This window comes from Zophobas morio, unplaced genomic scaffold (genome assembly GCF_036711695.1).
Source record: "Zophobas morio isolate AGI-343-1 ecotype UQ-CSIRO unplaced genomic scaffold, CSIRO_AGI_Zmor_V1 ptg000028l, whole genome shotgun sequence".
Classification (NCBI taxonomy): Eukaryota; Metazoa; Arthropoda; class Insecta; order Coleoptera; family Tenebrionidae; genus Zophobas; species Zophobas morio.
The window spans coordinates 1098113-1116585 of NW_026972133.1; the positions used below are offsets into that span (position 1 = coordinate 1098113).

At 30.0% G+C, this 18473-nt stretch overlaps 1 protein-coding gene across 1 annotated transcript in view; it reads left to right on the top strand.

Moving 5' to 3' along the window:
- The window catches only part of LOC135136917 (dipeptidase 1-like), a 385862-nt gene extending 367489 nt beyond the window's left edge, over positions 1–18373 (top strand). The window contains exons 9-11 of the mRNA XM_064066396.1: positions 15843–16104; positions 16183–16258; positions 17236–18373. Coding sequence (XP_063922466.1) covers positions 15843–16104; positions 16183–16258; positions 17236–17464 — 567 coding nt within the window. The 3' untranslated portion in view covers positions 17465–18373. The remainder of the gene's footprint in view (positions 1–15842; positions 16105–16182; positions 16259–17235) is intronic.
- Positions 18374–18473: the final 100 nt, after the last annotated feature.

The following is an 18473-nucleotide window of genomic DNA, read 5'->3' on the forward strand; positions in this document are numbered from 1 at the left end:
CAATATCACCCTACCGTTGATGTTAACGGTATAAAAAAATGAACATGTCACATTTTATTCCATAGCCTACTATGTACTTGAGAAAAGTCAAAAATATTATATGGATTTTCTAAAAATTGAGCTTTTATTGAAATGGACAAAAAATAGACAAAAAATTCTGAGATGTAGATCTCGATGAGCTTAATCAAAAAACATAAGGTCTTGATGGTCCCAGACCAAGATTTTTCAAAAATTCGGTTCCAAATTCGACATTTCAAAATTTCTCAAAAATTACATTTCTTTTGGCGGCTCTGGAAAAATTGTACGAATTTTCGAAAAAATAAAACCAAAAAAAAAACATTTGGAGATCGAAATCAATAAAAAGATCCCTTCTGCTAGTTTTCGAAAATGCGTGGGAAAAGTCAAATTTTTTTTATAGATTTTCAAAAATTGAGTTTTGTTGAAATTGGCTGAAAATCTACAAAAAATTCTAAGATGTAGATCTCGACGAGTTTAGTCAAAAAACATAAGGTCTTGCTGCTATTCGGTTTCCAAGTCGACTTTTTAAAATTTCTCAAAAATTATACTCCTATTTCTTTTGACGATTCTAGAAAAAATTTACAAATTTTCGATCAAATAAAACCAAAAACAACATCTGAAGATTGAAATAAATAAAAGAATGACTTTTGGTAATTTTTGGAAATGCTTAAGAAAAGTCAAAATTTATTTAGTTTTCAAAAATTGAGCTTTTGTTAGAGTTGACAAAAAATTCTGAAATATAGATCTCAATGAGCTTAATCGAAAAACATGTTCATGCTCCCGGAGCAAAATTTACGAAATATTGGGTTTCTACCTAAAATTTCTAAAAAATCTCAAAAGTGACTTAAAAAAAAGTTATTTCTTTATGCGATTGTGGAAAAATTCGACGAAATATCAAAAAAATAAAACCAAAAATAACATCTGTAGATCGAAATCAATAAAGAGATCCCTTTTGCTAATTTTCGAAGATGCTTGGGAAAAGTCAAAAAATGTATATGGATTTTCAAAAATTGAGCTTTTGTTGAAATTAACAAAAAATCAACAAAAAATTCCGAGATGTAGATCTCGATGAGCTTAATCCAAAAACATAAGGTCTTGATGGTCCCAGACCAAGATTTTCGAAAAATTCGCTTTCAAAGTCGACATTTCAAAATTTCTCAAAAATTACATTTCTTTTGGCGGCTTTGGAAAAATTGTACAAATTTTCGAGAAAATAAAACCAAAAACAACATTTGGAGATCGAAATCGATAAAGAGATCCCTTTTGCTAATTTTCGAAAACGGTTGGGAAAAGTCAAAAACATTTTATAGATTTTCAAAAATTTAGCTTTTGTTGAAGTTGACTAAAAATCCACAAAAAAATCTGAAATGTTGATCTCGACGAGCTCAATTAAAAAACACAAGGTCTAGATGGTCCCAGATCAAGATTTTCGAAACATTCGGTTTCAAAGTTCAAAAATTACATTTCGTTTGGCGATTGCTGAAAAATTTTACGACTTTTCAACCAAATAAAACCAAAAACAACATCTGGAGATCGAAATCAATAAAGGAATCCCTTTCGGTAATTTTGGAAAATGCCTGGGAAAAGTAAAAAATTTTATATGGGTTTTCAAAAATTGAACTTTCGTAAAGGTTGACAAAAAATTCTGAAATATAGATTTGGACGAACTTAAAAAAACATGACAGGTTCATGGTTCCGGATCAAAATTTTCGAAATACTTAGTCGGTTTCGAGCTCGAATTTTTAAAATTTCTCAAAAATTACCATATTTCTTTTGGCGATTATGGAAAAATTGTACGCATTTTCGAAAAAACAACCCAAAACAACATCTGGAGATCGAAATCAATAAAGGAATCCCTTTTGGTAATCTCGAACGTGCTTGAAAAAAGTCAAAAATTTGATACAGGTTCTCAAAAATTGCCATATTTCTTCCGTCGATTCTGGAAAAATTGTAAGAATTTTCAAAAAAATTGAATCCAAAACGATTTCTGGAAATCGAGATGAACAAAGGAATCTCTTTTGGTGATTTTCGAAAATGCTTGGGAAAAGCCAAAAATTTTATATGGGTTTTCAAAAATTGAACTTTCGTAAAAGTTGACAAAAAATTCTGAAATATAGATTTCGACGAGCTTAAAAAAACATGAGAGGTTCAAGGTTCCGGATCAAAATTTTCGAAATACTCGGTTTCGAGCTGAAATTTTCAAAATTTCTCAAAAATTACCACATTTCTTTTGGCGATTATGGAAAAATTGTACGAATTTTCGAAAAAACAACCAAAAATAACATCTGGAGATCGAAATCAATAAAGGAATCTCTTTTGGTAATTTCGAACGTGCTTGAAAAAAATCAAAAATTTGATACAGGTTCTCAAAAATTGCCATTTTTCTTCCGTCGATTCTGCAAAAAATGTAAGAATTTTCAAAAAAATTGAATCCAAAACGATTTTTGGAAGAAATCGAGATGAATGGTAATTTTCGAAAATGCTTGGGAAAAGTCAAAAATTTTATATGGGTTTCCAAAAATGGAGCTTTTGTTAAAGTTGACAAAAAATTCTGAAATACACATCTCGACGAGTTTAAAAAAACATGACGAGTTCATGGTTCCGTACCAAAATTTTCGAACTATTTGGTTTCGAAGTCGGATTTTTAAAATATGTACTAAACATGCAAAAAAATAAACTCAAACAAATTGGATGTTACCTATATAGCCACTACACAAATTTTTGGATGCAGTACAGCTGTTGGTGAATCTACATTCTCTGTTTTAACCAGCATTTTAACCGAGTACCGTACTAATTTTTTGGACTTCCACAGGTTTTTACGAAAATTTAGCGTAAAAAATCGACGTTTCCAATTATTTTAATGTTCTTTCAAATATAAAAACTCAGAAAAAATAAAATAGTTATCTGAGTGTATTATTAAAATATAAATATTTACATGAAGCCCCCTCTGTCGACAAACTTGCCCCCCCCTGAATAAGTTTTCTAGCTACGGGGCTGCATTAAATGTTTGTTAGTGGTACAATTTGTTTAAATAATAATGTGTATATTAAAATCAAAATATACCACAAATGAATGCAAAATATGTCGAATAATTTTAACAGGAATATCAGAGGAAAATTAATGATCTATTGGTTAGCAGAGTTTTTAACCAAATCTAACAGTTATTGAAAGAAATGGGTATCAATTCGACAGAATTTGAGCAGTTAGTTCAGTACTTTGCCGATAGGAGCGCCACTAAAATTTACGGAAGTGACTTTCAGGTAAAACCCTTATCGCCTGCTTTACCATAAGCTGATTGTTAGAGTTCTCGGCTGATTTTTCTAATTTATGGCAAGGAACTCAGTTTTATAACAAGCCGACAGGACCGGTCGTAGTAATCTATTGTTAAGGAATTTAACTTTTACGCAATGAGGTACTATCATAAAACCGAATTAAAACTGGGGAACTATAATATTTTTACTCCACTCAGAATCCTGAATTCAATACACATGATTACTAAAAATCCATTGTAAGATTATTGTTAATATATATTTTGCTTTGTTAATTAATAAAACTAATAAACATATTTATAATAATAATACAAAATATATAAAACACGTATAAGTAGGTAAGTGTATCTACTACTTATCCCAGAAAGGAGGTGTTTTAAAAAAGCCCTACGCCCAGTAACTTCTCCCTTCATTGTTTACTCGAAAAAAGTGCTCGTATATGTTTTCATTTGCCGAGAGATCATTTTCAAAATATATTCATAATAAAAATATGCAAGTCTTGGTGATGAAAAATATATTCCTAATAAATTATTAAAGTACATAAAAAAAAATAGAAACAAATTGTATTTATTTAAAAAAAATCTCTCGCAAAGACAGGTTCCTCTTTCTTCTTGAATCAATTATTTCGGGCAATAATGGGCCAAAGTAAAATCTGCCAAATTTATCTGCCATCTTTTAACATATATTTCTTCGTCTTTATACATTTTTCTATATTTATTCCTTTGGGTGTCCATACAACAAAATAAACTTGTGAAATACCCGTAACAACCATTTGTCCCTGGACTTGAAAGTAGTAATCATGATTTTTTTTTAGTTTCAATTCTCTGTCTGTCAATGTACAAAATTTGATTCTTTTTTTTCTAACCGCTTCTTCGGGAGACAAATCTTGCGATTTTGAAGGGCATTTAATTTCGACTAATGCACTCCTATGCTCTAGAACCCTGTCTGGACTAGCAGTCAAGTAAGGAAATTGTTTTGAAATAAACAAGCCACACCGTTCAGTTTTTATATTTTTATTTATTTCAAAACACTTGACAGCTTTTTCCTCACTTTGCTGTCCATAGTATGTATGACTATTACATCTAAATGTACTGTACAACAGAGACTCCACAGTTATAGGTATTGCTGTAGTCGGTCTAAGTTTGTAAATACGAAAATTTGAAACCGTAACCCTAATTTCTCTTTCTTTTGCCCAAATGTGCCTGTTGCCTAGTGTCTATTTCAATTTGGTCTAAATTCAAAGATAATTTTCTCAAAAAAACCTCTTTGGCTGTCACAAATGTTTCTACATCCATGACAGGATTTTCTAAAAAATATTTAAACCGTAATCGCAGTCGGGACCAGCATACGTAAATTTTTTTACGACATATTTTTTACGAATACTTTGTCTAACACTTAAAATAAGTTCAGCGTCAAAATTGGATATGAGTCTAAAAAGGGGATTTTAGCCTAAAAAAAGACACCATATGTCCTAAAATAGGCGAAAAACGGGGCTTGAGTAACCCAAAAATTCGAGAAAGCGATAAAGTTACCCTCCTCGATTCAAATGCAATAAATATTTAGTGAAATTAAACTTAATCCTATGAATAAAATAAATGCGGTCCTAGAAGGCAGTTATATTTTTCCAGTTTGGGAAGTCTAATTCCCACAGGTATATGTATCCTACCAGTGCAAAAAAGAGCCAGTGAATTCCTTTAGTAATTAACTGAAAGCTTAAGTGTTGCAAAATAAGTGTTTGCTGAAATATATTTTTACACTATTACTATACTATAATACATACGGTTAAAATTTTATTCGATGAAATTGATTTGTTTGAATTATTTCAAACATTCTTTAAAAATAGACACTAGAGGTCCGTAAGTCCCGCTCAAACTCTTTCATAAGACGAAACACCAGGAGCTCTCAAGATATTTTCAGATTCTTTCAAAAACAAACGTTAAGGGACCTCGAAGATTGTTTCACTAAAAAAAAAACACTAGGGAATCCAAAGATTCTTTCAAACTCTGTCAAAAGCAGAACACTGGGGTCTGTCAAGATCTTTTCAAAGAGTTTCAAAATCAAAGCATCAGAGATACCCGAGATTATTTCAAGTTCTTTCAAAAATAGAACCATCAAGAACATCGTCGGGTCTTTGACGTAAAAAAACACTGTGACCACAAGGTCCTTTCACATTCTTAAAAAAAACTCTACGAAAATAAAACATCTGAAGTCCTAAAATAACAATAAAACACCTCAAGATTCCTTCAAACTCTCCCAAAAAGAATTAAATACCTACCAAGGGCTCGCGAGACTTTCAAATTCTGCCAAAATAGAACACCCCTCAATTCCCAAGATTCTTTCACATTCTTAAACAAAAAAAATAAGCAAAAAGAGCCTCCAAATTTTTTTCAAAAACAAAACGCAAGGAGTCTCGAAGATTATTTCATATTAAAAAAATATATAGGGGATTCTTTCAAACTCTTTCAAAAGTAGAACATCTGGAGGCCTCAAGATATTTTCAAATAATTTCAAAGAGGAAACACCCCGACATTACTTTAAGTTTTTTCAACAATAAAACACCAATGATCCCCAAAATTTCTTCATCTTCTTTTAAAATTGAAACCACCAAGAACGTCCAACAAACTTTCAACAAAACACAAGTACTTGTGCAGTCGTAGTTCCTAAGATATGACTGATTTGGAAAATCACATGTCCTCTACGAAAATAAAGGGCGGGTGGGCGGGGCTAATACTTGTTAGGATAAGAATGATTTTGGCAATTGATATACTACTTAAAGAAATAGAGGGTGGGTGGGCGGGGTAGTACTTGCAAGTAGTAGCTACCGCCAACCTCTTATTATTTTAAATAGTAAGTACATATATCATTTGCCAAAATAACTTGTACTTTAGTAAGTGCTAGCCCCGCCCACCCACCCTGTATTTTCTTGGAAGGTATGTGATTTGCCAAAATCAGTCTTATCTTAGCAAATATTAGCCCCGCCCACCCACCCTCTATTTTCTTGGAAGCTATGTGATTTGCCAAAATCAGTCTTATCTTAACAAGTACTAGCTCCGCCCACCCGTCCTCTTTTTTCTTAGAGGATATATCATTTGCCAAAATCAATCTTATCTTAGGATGTAAAGATTTTGACAAATGATATACCTTCCAAAAGAATAGAGGGTGGGTGGGCGGGGCTAGTACTTGCCAAGGTACAAGATTGTTTGACATTAATAAACCATTAGAGGAACCCAAAATTATTTCAAACCCTTTCAAAATTATCAAGAGCCCCCAAGATCTTTTCGAACACTTTCACTAAACATCAGAAGCCTAAAGTGATATTTATAGATTTTAGTTTAACTAATAACACAGTACCACGAATATAAACCAAATCCCAGTCTTATTCTTACTATTTAGAGAAATACAAAAAGCAATTCACAAAAAAATACATCTCAAAGTCGTTAAAACCATATTTGAAGATCTTATGGTTTAATTTCTTCGATTTCTTCTGCAAAAATAACAAATAAACAGGATGCCCTCCTGTAAACTGAAGAAAAGAGAGAGTGGGTGGCTACCTGCTAAGATGAAACTGATTTGGCAAATGGCATACCCTCTCTTTTCTTAGGGGGAATGTCATTTGCCAAAATCAGTTTTATTTTAGCAAGTACTAGCCCCGCCCACCCACCCTCTCTTTTCTTAGGGGCTATGTCATTTGCCAAAATCAGTCTTATCTTGTCAAATACTAGCCCCGCCCACCCACCTTTTATTTTCTTGGAAACTATGTGATTTGCCAAAATCAGTCTTATCTTAGCAAATATTAGCCCCACCCACCCACCCTTTATTCTCATTCTAACGACTAATTTAATTTCTGTTCAGTATAAGATCATTCCATCCATCCAGAGCGGATAAAACCGTTCACCGAAATAGAGGCCGGGTGGGTGGGCGGGGCTAATTATATTCTTCTGTTGAGTGGGAGTGGAAATTAATAAAATCTAGGACGTGAAAAAAGTAAAAAAAGCGCTAATTGTAACTTTTTTTGGTCGAATGTGTCAAAAGTGCCAAAATCAATATTATCTTAGCAAATACAGTTTTGGATTTTTTCACTTTTCCGATTCTTCAATTTTCTTTCCATTTTTCAGTTTTTCAAGATTTCAGTTTTGAATTTTTTCACTTTTTCGATTTTTCAATTTTCCTTCCATTTTTCAGTTTTTCAGTATTTCAGTTCTTCAATTTTTCCATTTTTTGATGTTTCGATTTCTCGGTTTTTCAAGTTTTCGATAGGTATTTTAATTTTTCAATTTTTAAGTTCTAGATTTTCCGTTAATTTTTTTGTTTTCCTTGATGTTTTGATTTCTCGATTATTCGATTTTTCAAGTTCTCGGTTTAGATTTTTTGGTTTTCCAATTCTTCGATTTTTAAATTGTTTAATTTTTAGATTCTTCAATTTTCTTTCCATTTTTTAGTTTTTCAAGTTTTCAGTTTTGAATTTTTTTACTTTTTCGATTTTTCAATTTTCCTTCCATTTTTCAGTTTTTCAGTATTTCAGTTCTGAGATTTTGCAATGTTTCGGTTCTTCAATTTTTCAAATTTTTGATATTGTGTTTTCTCGGTTTTTAAATTTTTCGATATTTTAATTTTTCAGTTTTTAAAGTTTTAGGTTTTTAGATTTCTCACTATCTCGACTTTTCGATTTTTCAGTTCCATGATTTTTCAATTTGTCGAATTTTTAAATTTTAGATTTTTTGTTCTCGATCATTCAATTTTCTGAGTTTTCAGGCTTAGATTTTTTTTGTTCAATTCTTGAATTTTTAAAATTTTTGTTTTTTAAATTTTCCTATTTATCAACTTACTGCGATTTAAATGTTTTGATTTTTTGATTGTTCAATTTCTCGTTTTTTTGAATTTTTAGTTTTTGACACGATTTTTTTTTCAAAAATTTTCAGTTTTTCAATTTATTAACTTTACGCTATTTCAGTTTTACGATTTTTAAATTTTTTTATTTTTCCGTTTTCAATTTTTGACGTTTCTAAATTTTTCGATTTTTCAATTTTTCGATTAACTGATTTTTTGATTTTCCCATTTCTTTATTTCTCGATTTTTCAATTCTTTCTTCAGTTGTGATTTTTCAATTTTTCGATTTCTGGATTTTTCAATGTTTCAGTTTTGGATTTTTTCACTTTTCCGATTCTTCAATTTTCTTTCCATTTTTTAGTTTTTCAAGTTTTCAGTTTTGTTTTTATTCACTTTTTCGATTTTTCAATTTTCCTTCCATTTTTCAGTTTTTCAGTATTTCAATTCTGAGATTTTGCAATGTTTCGGTTCTTCAATTTTTCAAATTTTTGATATTGTGTTTTCTCGGTTTTTAAATTTTTCGATATTTTATTTTTTCAGTTTTTAAAGTTTTAGGTTTTTAGATTTCTCACTATCTCGACTTTTCGATTTTTCAGTTGCATGATTTTTCAATTTGTCCAATTTTTAAATTTTAGACTTTATGTTCTCGATCACTCAATTTTCTGAGTTTTCAGGCTTAGATTTTTTTTGTTGTTCAATTCTTGGATTTTTAAAATTATTGTTTTTTAAATTTTCCTATTTATCAACTTACTGGGATTTGAATGTCTTGATTTTTTGATTGTTCAATTTCTCGATTTTTTGAATTTTTAGTTTTCGATACGATTTTTTTTTCAAAAATTTTGGTTTTTCAATTTATTAACTTTACGATATTTCAGTTTTACGATTTTTAAATTTTCAGTTTTCAATTTTTGACGTTTCTAAATTTTTCGATTTTTCAATTTTTCGATTAACTGATTTTTTGATTTTCCCATTTCTTTATTTCTCGATTTTTCAATTCTTTCTTCAGTTGTGATTTTTCAATTTTTCGATTTCTGGATTTTTCAATGTTTCAGTTTTGGATTTTTTCACTTTTCCGATTCTTCAATTTTCTTTCCATTTTTTAGTTTTTCAAGTTTTCAGTTTTGTTTTTATTCACTTTTTCGATTTTTCAATTTTCCTTCCATTTTTCAGTTTTTCAGTATTTCAATTCTGAGATTTTGCAATGTTTCGGTTCTTCAATTTTTCAAATTTTTGATATTGTGTTTTCTCGGTTTTTAAATTTTTCGATATTTTATTTTTTCAGTTTTTAAAGTTTTAGGTTTTTAGATTTCTCACTATCTCGACTTTTCGATTTTTCAGTTGCATGATTTTTCAATTTGTCCAATTTTTAAATTTTAGACTTTATGTTCTCGATCACTCAATTTTCTGAGTTTTCAGGCTTAGATTTTTTTTGTTGTTCAATTCTTGGATTTTTAAAATTATTGTTTTTTAAATTTTCCTATTTATCAACTTACTGGGATTTGAATGTTTTGATTTTTTGATTGTTCAATTTCTCGATTTTTTGAATTTTTAGTTTTCGATACGATTTTTTTTTCAAAAATTTTGGTTTTTCAATTTATTAACTTTACGATATTTCAGTTTTACGATTTTTAAATTTTCAGTTTTCAATTTTTGACGTTTCTAAATTTTTCGATTTTTCAATTTTTCGATTAACTGATTTTTTGATTTTCCCATTTCTCTATTTCTCGATTTTTCAATTCTTTCCTCAGTTGTGATTTTTCAATTTTTCGATTTCTGGATTTTTCAGTGTTTCAGTTTTGGATTTTTTCACTTTTCCGATTTTTCAATTTTCTTTCCATTTTTTAGTTTTTCAAGTTTTCAGTTTTGAATTTTTTCACTTTTTCGATTTTTCAATTTTCCTTCCACTTTTCAGTTTTTCAGTATTTCAATTCTGAGATTTTGCAATGTTTCGGTTCTTCAATTTTTCAAATTTTTGATATTGTGTTTTCTCGGTTTTTAAATTTTTCGATATTTTAATTTTTCAGTTTTTAAAGTTTTAGGTTTTTAGATTTCTCACTATCTCGACTTTCCGATTTTTCAGTTGCATGATTTTTCAATTTGTCCAATTTTTAAATTTTAGATTTTTTGTTCTCGATCACTCAATTTTCTGAGTTTTCAGGCTTAGATTTTTTTTGTTGTTCAATTCTTGGATTTTTAAAATTTTTGTTTTTTAAATTTTCCTATTTATCATCAACTTACTGGGATTTCAATGTTTTGATTTTTTGATTGTTCAATTTCTCGATTTTTTGAATTTTTAGTTTTTGATACAATTTTTTTTCAAAAATTTTCAGTTTTTCAATTTATTAACTTTACGATATTTCAGTTTTACGATTTTTAAATTTCTTTGTTTTTCAGTTTTCAATTTTTGACGTTTCTAAATTTTTCGATTTTTCAATTTTTCGACGAACTGATTTTTTGATTTTCCCATTTCTCTAATTCTCGATTTTTCAGTTCTTTCTTCAGTTGTGATTTTTCAATTTTTCGATTTCTGGATTTTTCAATGTTTCAGTTTTGGATTTTTTCACTTTTCCGATTCTTCAATTTTCTTTCCATTTTTTAGTTTTTCAAGTTTTCAGTTTTGAATTTTTTCACTTTTTCGATTTTTCAATTTTCCTTCCATTTTTCAGTTTTTCATTATTTCAGCTTCGGAATTTTGCAATATTTCGTTTCTTCAATTTTTCAAATTTTTGATACTGTGTTTTCTCGGTTTTTCAATTTTTCGATATTTTAATTTTTCAGTTTTTAAAGTTTTAGGTTTTTAGATTTCTCACTATCTCGACTTTTCGATTTTTCAGTTGCATGATTTTTCAATTTGTCCAATTTTTAAATTTTAGATTTTTTGTTCTCGATCATTCAATTCGAGTTTTCAGGCTTAGATTTTTTTGTTGTTCAATTCTTGGATTTTAAAAATTTTTGTTTTTTAAATTTTCCTATTTATCAACTTACTGGGATTTGAATGTTTTGATTTTTTGATTGTTCAATTTCTCGATTTTTTGAATTTTTAGTTTTTGATACGATTTTTTTTTCAAAAATTTTCAGTTTTTCAATTTATTAACTTTACGATATTTCAGTTTTACGATTTTTAAATTTTCAGTTTTCAATTTTTGACTTTTCTAAATTTTTCGATTTTTCAATTTTTCGATTAACTGATTTTTTGATTTTCCCATTTCTCTATTTCTCGATTTTTCAATTCTTTCTTCAGTTGTGATTTTTCAATTTTTCGATTTCTGGATTTTTCAGTGTTTCAGTTTTGGATTTTTTCACTTTTCCGATTCTTCAATTTTCTTTCCATTTTTCAGTTTTTCAAGATTTCAGTTTTGAATTTTTTCACTTTTTCGAGTTTTCAATTTTCCTTCCATTTTTCAGTATTTCAGTATTTCAATTCTGAGATTTTGCAATGTTTCGGTTCTGCAATTTTTCAAATTTTTGATATTGTGTTTTCTCGGTTTTTAAATTTTTCGATATTTTAATTTTTCAGTTTTTAAAGTTTTAGGTTTATAGATTTCTCACTATCTCGACTTTTCGATTTTTCAGTTCCATGATTTTTCAATTTGTCGAATTTTTAAATTTTAGATTTTTTGTTCTCGATCATTCAATTTTCTGAGTTTTCAGGCTTAGATTTTTTTTGTTGTTCAATTCTTGGATTTTTAAAATTTTTGTTTTTCACATTTTCCTATTTATCAACTTACTGGGATTTCAATGTTTTGATTTTTTGATTGTCCAATTTCTCGACTTTTTGAATTTTTAGTTTTTGATACGATTTTTTTTCAAAAATTTTTAGTTTTTCAATTTATTAACTTTACGAATTTCAGTTTTACGATTTTTAAATTTTTTTGTTTTTCAGTTTTCAAATTTTGACGTTTCTAAATTTTTCGATTTTTCAATTTTTCGATTAACTGATTTTTTGATTTTCCCATTTCTCTATTTCTCGATTTTTCAATTCTTTCTTCAGTTGTGATTTTTCAATTTTTCGGTTTCTGGATTTTTCAATGTTTCAGTTTTGGATTTTTTCACTTTTCCGATTCTTCAATTTTCTTTCCATTTTTCAGTTTTTCAAGATTTCAGTTTTGAATTTTTTCACTTTTTCGATTTTTCAATTTTCCTTCCATTTTTCAGTTTTTCAGTATTTCAATTCTGAGATTTTGCAATGTTTCGGTTCTTCAATTTTTCAAATTTTTGATATTGTCTTTTCTCGGTTTTTAAATTTTTCGATATTTTAATTTTTCAGTTTTTAAAGTTTTAGGTTTTTAGATTTCTCACTATCTCGACTTTCCGATTTTTCAGTTGCATGATTTTTCAATTTGTCGAATTTTTAAATTTTAAATTTTTTGTTCTAGATAATTCAATTTTCTGAGTTTTCAGGCTTAGATTTTTTTTGTTGTTCAATTCTTGGATTTTTAAAATTTTTGTTTTTTAAATTTTCCTATTTATCATCAACTTACTGGGATTTCAGTGTTTTGATTTTTTGATTGTTCAATTTGTCGATTTTTTGAATTTTTAGTTTTTGATACAATTTTTTTTCAAAAATTTTCAGTTTTTCAATTTATTAACTTTACGATATTTCAGTTTTACGATTTTTAAATTTCTTTGTTTTTCAGTTTTCAATTTTTGACGTTTCTAAATTTTTCGATTTTTCAATTTTTCGACTAACTGATTTTTTGATTTTCCCATTTCTCTATTTCTCGATTTTTCAATTCTTTCTTCAGTTGTGATTTTTTAATTTTTCGATTTCTGGATTTTTCAATGTTTCAGTTTTGGATTTTTTCACTTTTCCGATTCTTCAATTTTCTTTCCATTTTTTAGTTTTTCAAGTTTTCAGTTTTGAATTTTTTCACTTTTTCGATTTTTCAATTTTCCTTCCATTTTTCAGTTTTTCAGTATTTCAATTCTGAGATTTTGCAATGTTTCGGTTCTGCAATTTTTCAAATTTTTGATATTGTCTTTTCTCGGTTTTTAAATTTTTCGATATTTTATTTTTTCAGTTTTTAAAGTTTTAGGTTTTTAGATTTCTCACTATCTCGACTTTCCGATTTTTCAGTTGCATGATTTTTCAATTTGTCGAATTTTTAAATTTTAAATTTTTTGTTCTAGATAATTCAATTTTCTGAGTTTTCAGGCTTAGATTTTTTTTGTTGTTCAATTCTTGGATTTTTAAAATTTTTGTTTTTTAAATTTTCCTATTTATCATCAACTTACTGGGATTTCAATGTTTTGATTTTTTGATTGTTCAATTCCTCGATTTTTTTAATTTTCAGTTTTTGATACGATTTTTTTTTTCAAAAATTTTCAGATTTTCAATTTATTAACTTTACGATATTTCAGTTTTACGATTTTTAATTTTTTTCATTTTTCAGTTTTCAATTTTTGACGTTTCTAAATTTTTCGATTTTTCAATTTTTCGATTAACTGATTTTTTGATTTTCGCATTTCTCTATTTCTCGATTTTTCAATTCTTTCTTCCGTTGTGATTTTTCAATTTTTCGATTTCTGGATTTTTCAATGTTTCAGTTTTGGGTTTTTTCACTTTTCCGATTCTTCAATTTTCTTTCCATTTTTTAGTTTTTCAAGTTTTCAGTTTTGAATTTCTTCACTTTTTCGATTTTTCAATTTTCCTTCCATTTTTCAGTTTTTCAGTATTTCAATTCTGAGATTTTGCAATGTTTCGGTTCTTCAATTTTTCAAATTTTTGATATTGTGTTTTCTCGGTTTTTAAATTTTTCGATATTTTAATTTTTCAGTTTTTAAAGTTTTAGGTTTTTAGATTTCTCACTATCTCGACTTTTCGATTTTTTAGTTCCATGATTTTTCAATTTGTCGAATTTTTAAATTTTAGATTTTTTGTTCTCGATCATTCAATTTTCTGAGTTTTCAGGCTTAGATTTTTTTTGTTGTTCAATTCTTGGATTTTTAAAATTATTGGTTTTTAAATTTTCCTATTTATCAACTTACTGGGATTTGAATGTTTTGATTTTTTGATTGTTCAATTTCTCGATTTTTTGATACGATTTTTTTTTCAAAAATTTTCAGTTTTTCAATTTATTAACTTTACGATATTTCAGTTTTACGATTTTTAAATTTTTTTGTTTTTCAGTTTTCAATTTTTGACGTTTCTAAATTTTTCGATTTTTCAATTTTTCGATTAACTGATTTTTTGATTTTCCCATTTCTCTATTTCTCGATTTTTCAATTCTTTCTTCAGTTGTGATTTTTCAATTTTTCGATTTCTGGATTTTTCAATGTTTCAGTTTTGGGTTTTTTCACTTTTCCGATTCTTCAATTTTCTTTCCATTTTTTAGTTTTTCAAGTTTTCAGTTTTGAATTTTTTCACTTTTTCGATTTTTCAATTTTCCTTCCATTTTTCAGTTTTTCAGTATTTCAATTCTGAGATTTTGCAATGTTTCGGTTCTTCAATTTTTCAAATTTTTGATATTGTGTTTTCTCGGTTTTTAAATTTTTCGATATTTTAATTTTTCAGTTTTTAAAGTTTTAGGTTTTTATATTTCTCACTATCTCGACTTTTCGATTTTTCAGTTCCATGATTTTTCAATTTGTCGAATTTTTAAATTTTAGATTTTTTGTTCTCGATCATTTAATTTTCTGAGTTTTCAGGCTTAGATTTTTTTTGTTGTTCAATTCTTGGATTTTTAAAATTATTGCTTTTTAAATTTTCCTATTTATCAACTTACGGGGATTTGAATGTTTTGATTTTTTGATTGTTCAATTTCTCGATTTTTTGAATTTTTAGTTTTTGATACGATTTTTTTTTTCAAAAATTTTCAGTTTTTCAATTTATTAACTTTACGATATTTCAGTTTTACGATTTTTAAATTTCTTTGTTTTCAGTTTTCAATTTTTGACGTTTCTAAATTTTTCGATTTTTCAATTTTTCGATTAACTGATTTTTTGATTTTCCCATTTCTCTATTTCTCGATTTTTCAATTCTTTCTTCAGTTGTGATTTTTCAATTTTTCGATTTCTGGATTTTTCAATGTTTCAGTTTTGGATTTTTTCACTTTTTCGATTCTTTAATTTTCTTTCCGTTTTTCAGTTTTTCAAGATTTCAGTTTTGAATTTTTTCACTTTTTCGATTTTTCAATTTTCCTTCCATTTTTCAGTTTTTCAGTATTTCAGTTCTGAGATTTTGCAATATTTCGGTTCTTCAATTTTTCAAATTTTTGATGTTTCGATTTCTCGGTTTTTCAAGTTTTCGATAGGTATTTTAATTTTTCAATTTTTAAGTCCTAGATTTTCCGTTAGTTTTTTTGTTTTCCTTGATGTTTTGATTTCTCGATTATTCGATTTTTCAAGTTCTCGGTTTAGATTTTTTGGTTTTCCAATTCTTCGATTTTTAAATTGTTTAATTTTTAGATTGTTCAATTTCTCGATTTATAGTTTTTTCAATTTTTCGGTTTACCGATTTTTTTCATTTAAAATGTTTCAATTTTTCAGTTATTAAGTTTTCGATTTTTCAATTTTGGTGTAATTTGAAAACGGTATTAATAATACATTTAGGCGAATAATTCACACTTGTCTCTCGTCTAGCGCTCCCCCTTAATTCAGTCCTTCGAGCCGGATCGGGGCACAAAAATGCCTTCTCTCTTTTTCGCGAGTGAAACAAGCTCTCGTCTAATTAAATCCGTCGCCATTGTGCGTCGCCCCAATTTTAATCAGTCTAATTCCGTGTTTTAGAGCGTCGTAAAGGAAATGAACCGTCTGGGTATGATAGTGGACTTATCGCATGTTTCTGTGCGAACGATGTGGGACGCTTTGGAGGTCTCAAAAGCTCCGGTGATATTCAGCCATTCCTCGGCTCACGCACTTTGCAACTCGACCCGGAATGTTCCGGACGCCACTCTAAGGAAGCTCGCTCTGAACAAAGGCGTCGTCATGGTCAACTTCTACACGCAGTTTCTTACATGCAAGGACGTCGCAACGGTCGCCGATGCCGTGGGTAAGCCCCCCGGAAATTCCGGGCCGTGTCCTGACCCGGATCGATAATTATACACGATGATTTGTATCTATGTCTTAGCGCACATAAATCACATCCGGGAGGTGGCCGGTGTGGATAACGTGGGCCTGGGGGCCGGCTACGACGGGATTAACTAGTGAGTATAGTTGGAGGTTTTTCGTTCGCAGGTTGATACACAGTCGACAAATATCACGCACAATGCCATCAATTACGGGACAAAGTGCCCACTTAACCGGGATCGATTCATCACATTGTTCTCTGATAACGTGCGTTTTTAATTAAGTGTGAATGTAGGGCTCGATTGTGCGCGATCAGAGATTTAATCGTCAAGAACGGTTGGCAGCATTGTCGAAAAACTGGACGCAGGTTAGCCAACCTCGCTTCCTCTGCGGCTACATCGGTTCATTACCCCTCAATGGTCAACTGACTATGTAGAGCATCTAAAGCCATAAATTTGATCGATGGGATACATACTTTACGCCAGGAATATAACGAGGTAATGGATGAGGGAATTCACCACCATTTAGCGGTATGCCGTTGGTACTTCACAAACGAACTCCCCCGGATTCGATTCAACAACTAATTCCCCCACATTCTCCGTTTACCGAACAGATGGAGTCTAGAAAAAACTCCCGTTTCCTCCAGTAACGACTTGTCTGCGACGCGGCGCTCGAAATTGATAGGCATCCACGTGAAAAAAATTGGCGGATTGAATTTCCTGTTAGAGTTTTGGAAGATAAAAATGAGATACGATACAGCGATAACCTTTGTTGCGTCTTTCCAGGTTCTTTATTCGCCTCATTTGTCTGTAACGTGTCACTGAACAGAAATCTCGAGGCATACCTCCCCAATTTGGGGGCCGGTGGGCGTGGCGCGCTGCGTCCGCTAATCAGCGGCCGCCGTTTCCGTCACGTGACGCAATTAGTCCAATGAGTGGGTTTAGCTAAACGGTCTGCTAATTTCGCTTGCACCTTTGTAGAGTCCCGAAGTTTGGCACTTGCGAAGTTGGCTAATAGCTTTAAGCTAGGATCTTATCCAGAATGCACATTTGCAACTAGCGCTTACACTTGGCGGAGTCGTAACAACGTGCTAATATGAAAAATAAATTTGCAGTGTTCCCCAGGGACTGGAGGACGTCTCCTCGTATCCCACTCTGTTCGCCGAACTGATAGGCACCGGCAAATGGAGCGTCGAAGACCTGAAAAAACTGGCGGGATTGAATTTCCTGCGAGTGTTGCAGGATGTGGAGAAAATAAGGGATGAGTTCAAGAAGGCGAACATCCCGCCGTACGAGGACGTCCTGCAGCCGAAGCCGAAGAGCAACTGCAGCTCTCAGGATTGATTCATGCATTGTTGTTAGGGTCTGGACTAGTGAAATTTTTATTAATCTATAAATTTTAATAAATTAATAAAACCTGGTGCTAAAGATGATTAGGAGTCGATTTTATAAGTTACTGACTGGGTGTGAATAGTGGCCAATCAGAACTTTATCGAGGGATGTTTTTAGGAATAGTGTAACATAATGGGTAATTTTAAGGAGACCTCTGTGGAAAATATTTCGCTTCGAGATTAGTTTGTAGATGAAACGGAGCGACCCGGTGTCGGGGAGCTCCGACCTTTACATATAAGCTTAAGTTTGTGATACCTACGACCTTTTGTAAATTATTGTAAATTTCATATTTTGTGTACGTTATTCGTGACGGACTTTATTTGGAAACCTTATGTGTTCATAAATGTACTAATCCAATAAAACCAATGACTGATAGATTCCTAAATCTTACCATTATGAAACCATTAGATAGGTCTAATGAACACTCATTGAAACACTGCTATGCATGAAAGAAACGGAATTTACTACGTACATTTATGGATACTATTATTACATATAATGATATTCATAAATGTAAGCCACTGATTTTAGCAATAATTTCTATAAGTTTAATAGAAATTGTAGATTTGCGGACATTTCATTCAAACTAATACGAATGTGTCTCATTAATGCTTGTAATGGATATTCGTTGACTTCTTGGAGATTTTTATTACGTCTTGAGAAATTGTGAAATAAATAGGACCAATTTCTTACTGTTTATAACTGTTTTATGTGTATATAAGAACACTGCTATTATTAACCAACATATCATAGAAATAGGGCCGTTATTCTTATTACAGCAATATAAAGAGATAAGTGTTTATTTAAAACGCATTTATGTTCCCTGTGTTGTTTTGTGTACCAATACATTTTTATAACTGCTTTCAACCAATTCATTAATACCCCCTGTTCAAATTTCCCGCACTATCACAACTAAAATCACACCCCGGTAAAGCAACCCGCTAAAATACCGTCGTCGGAA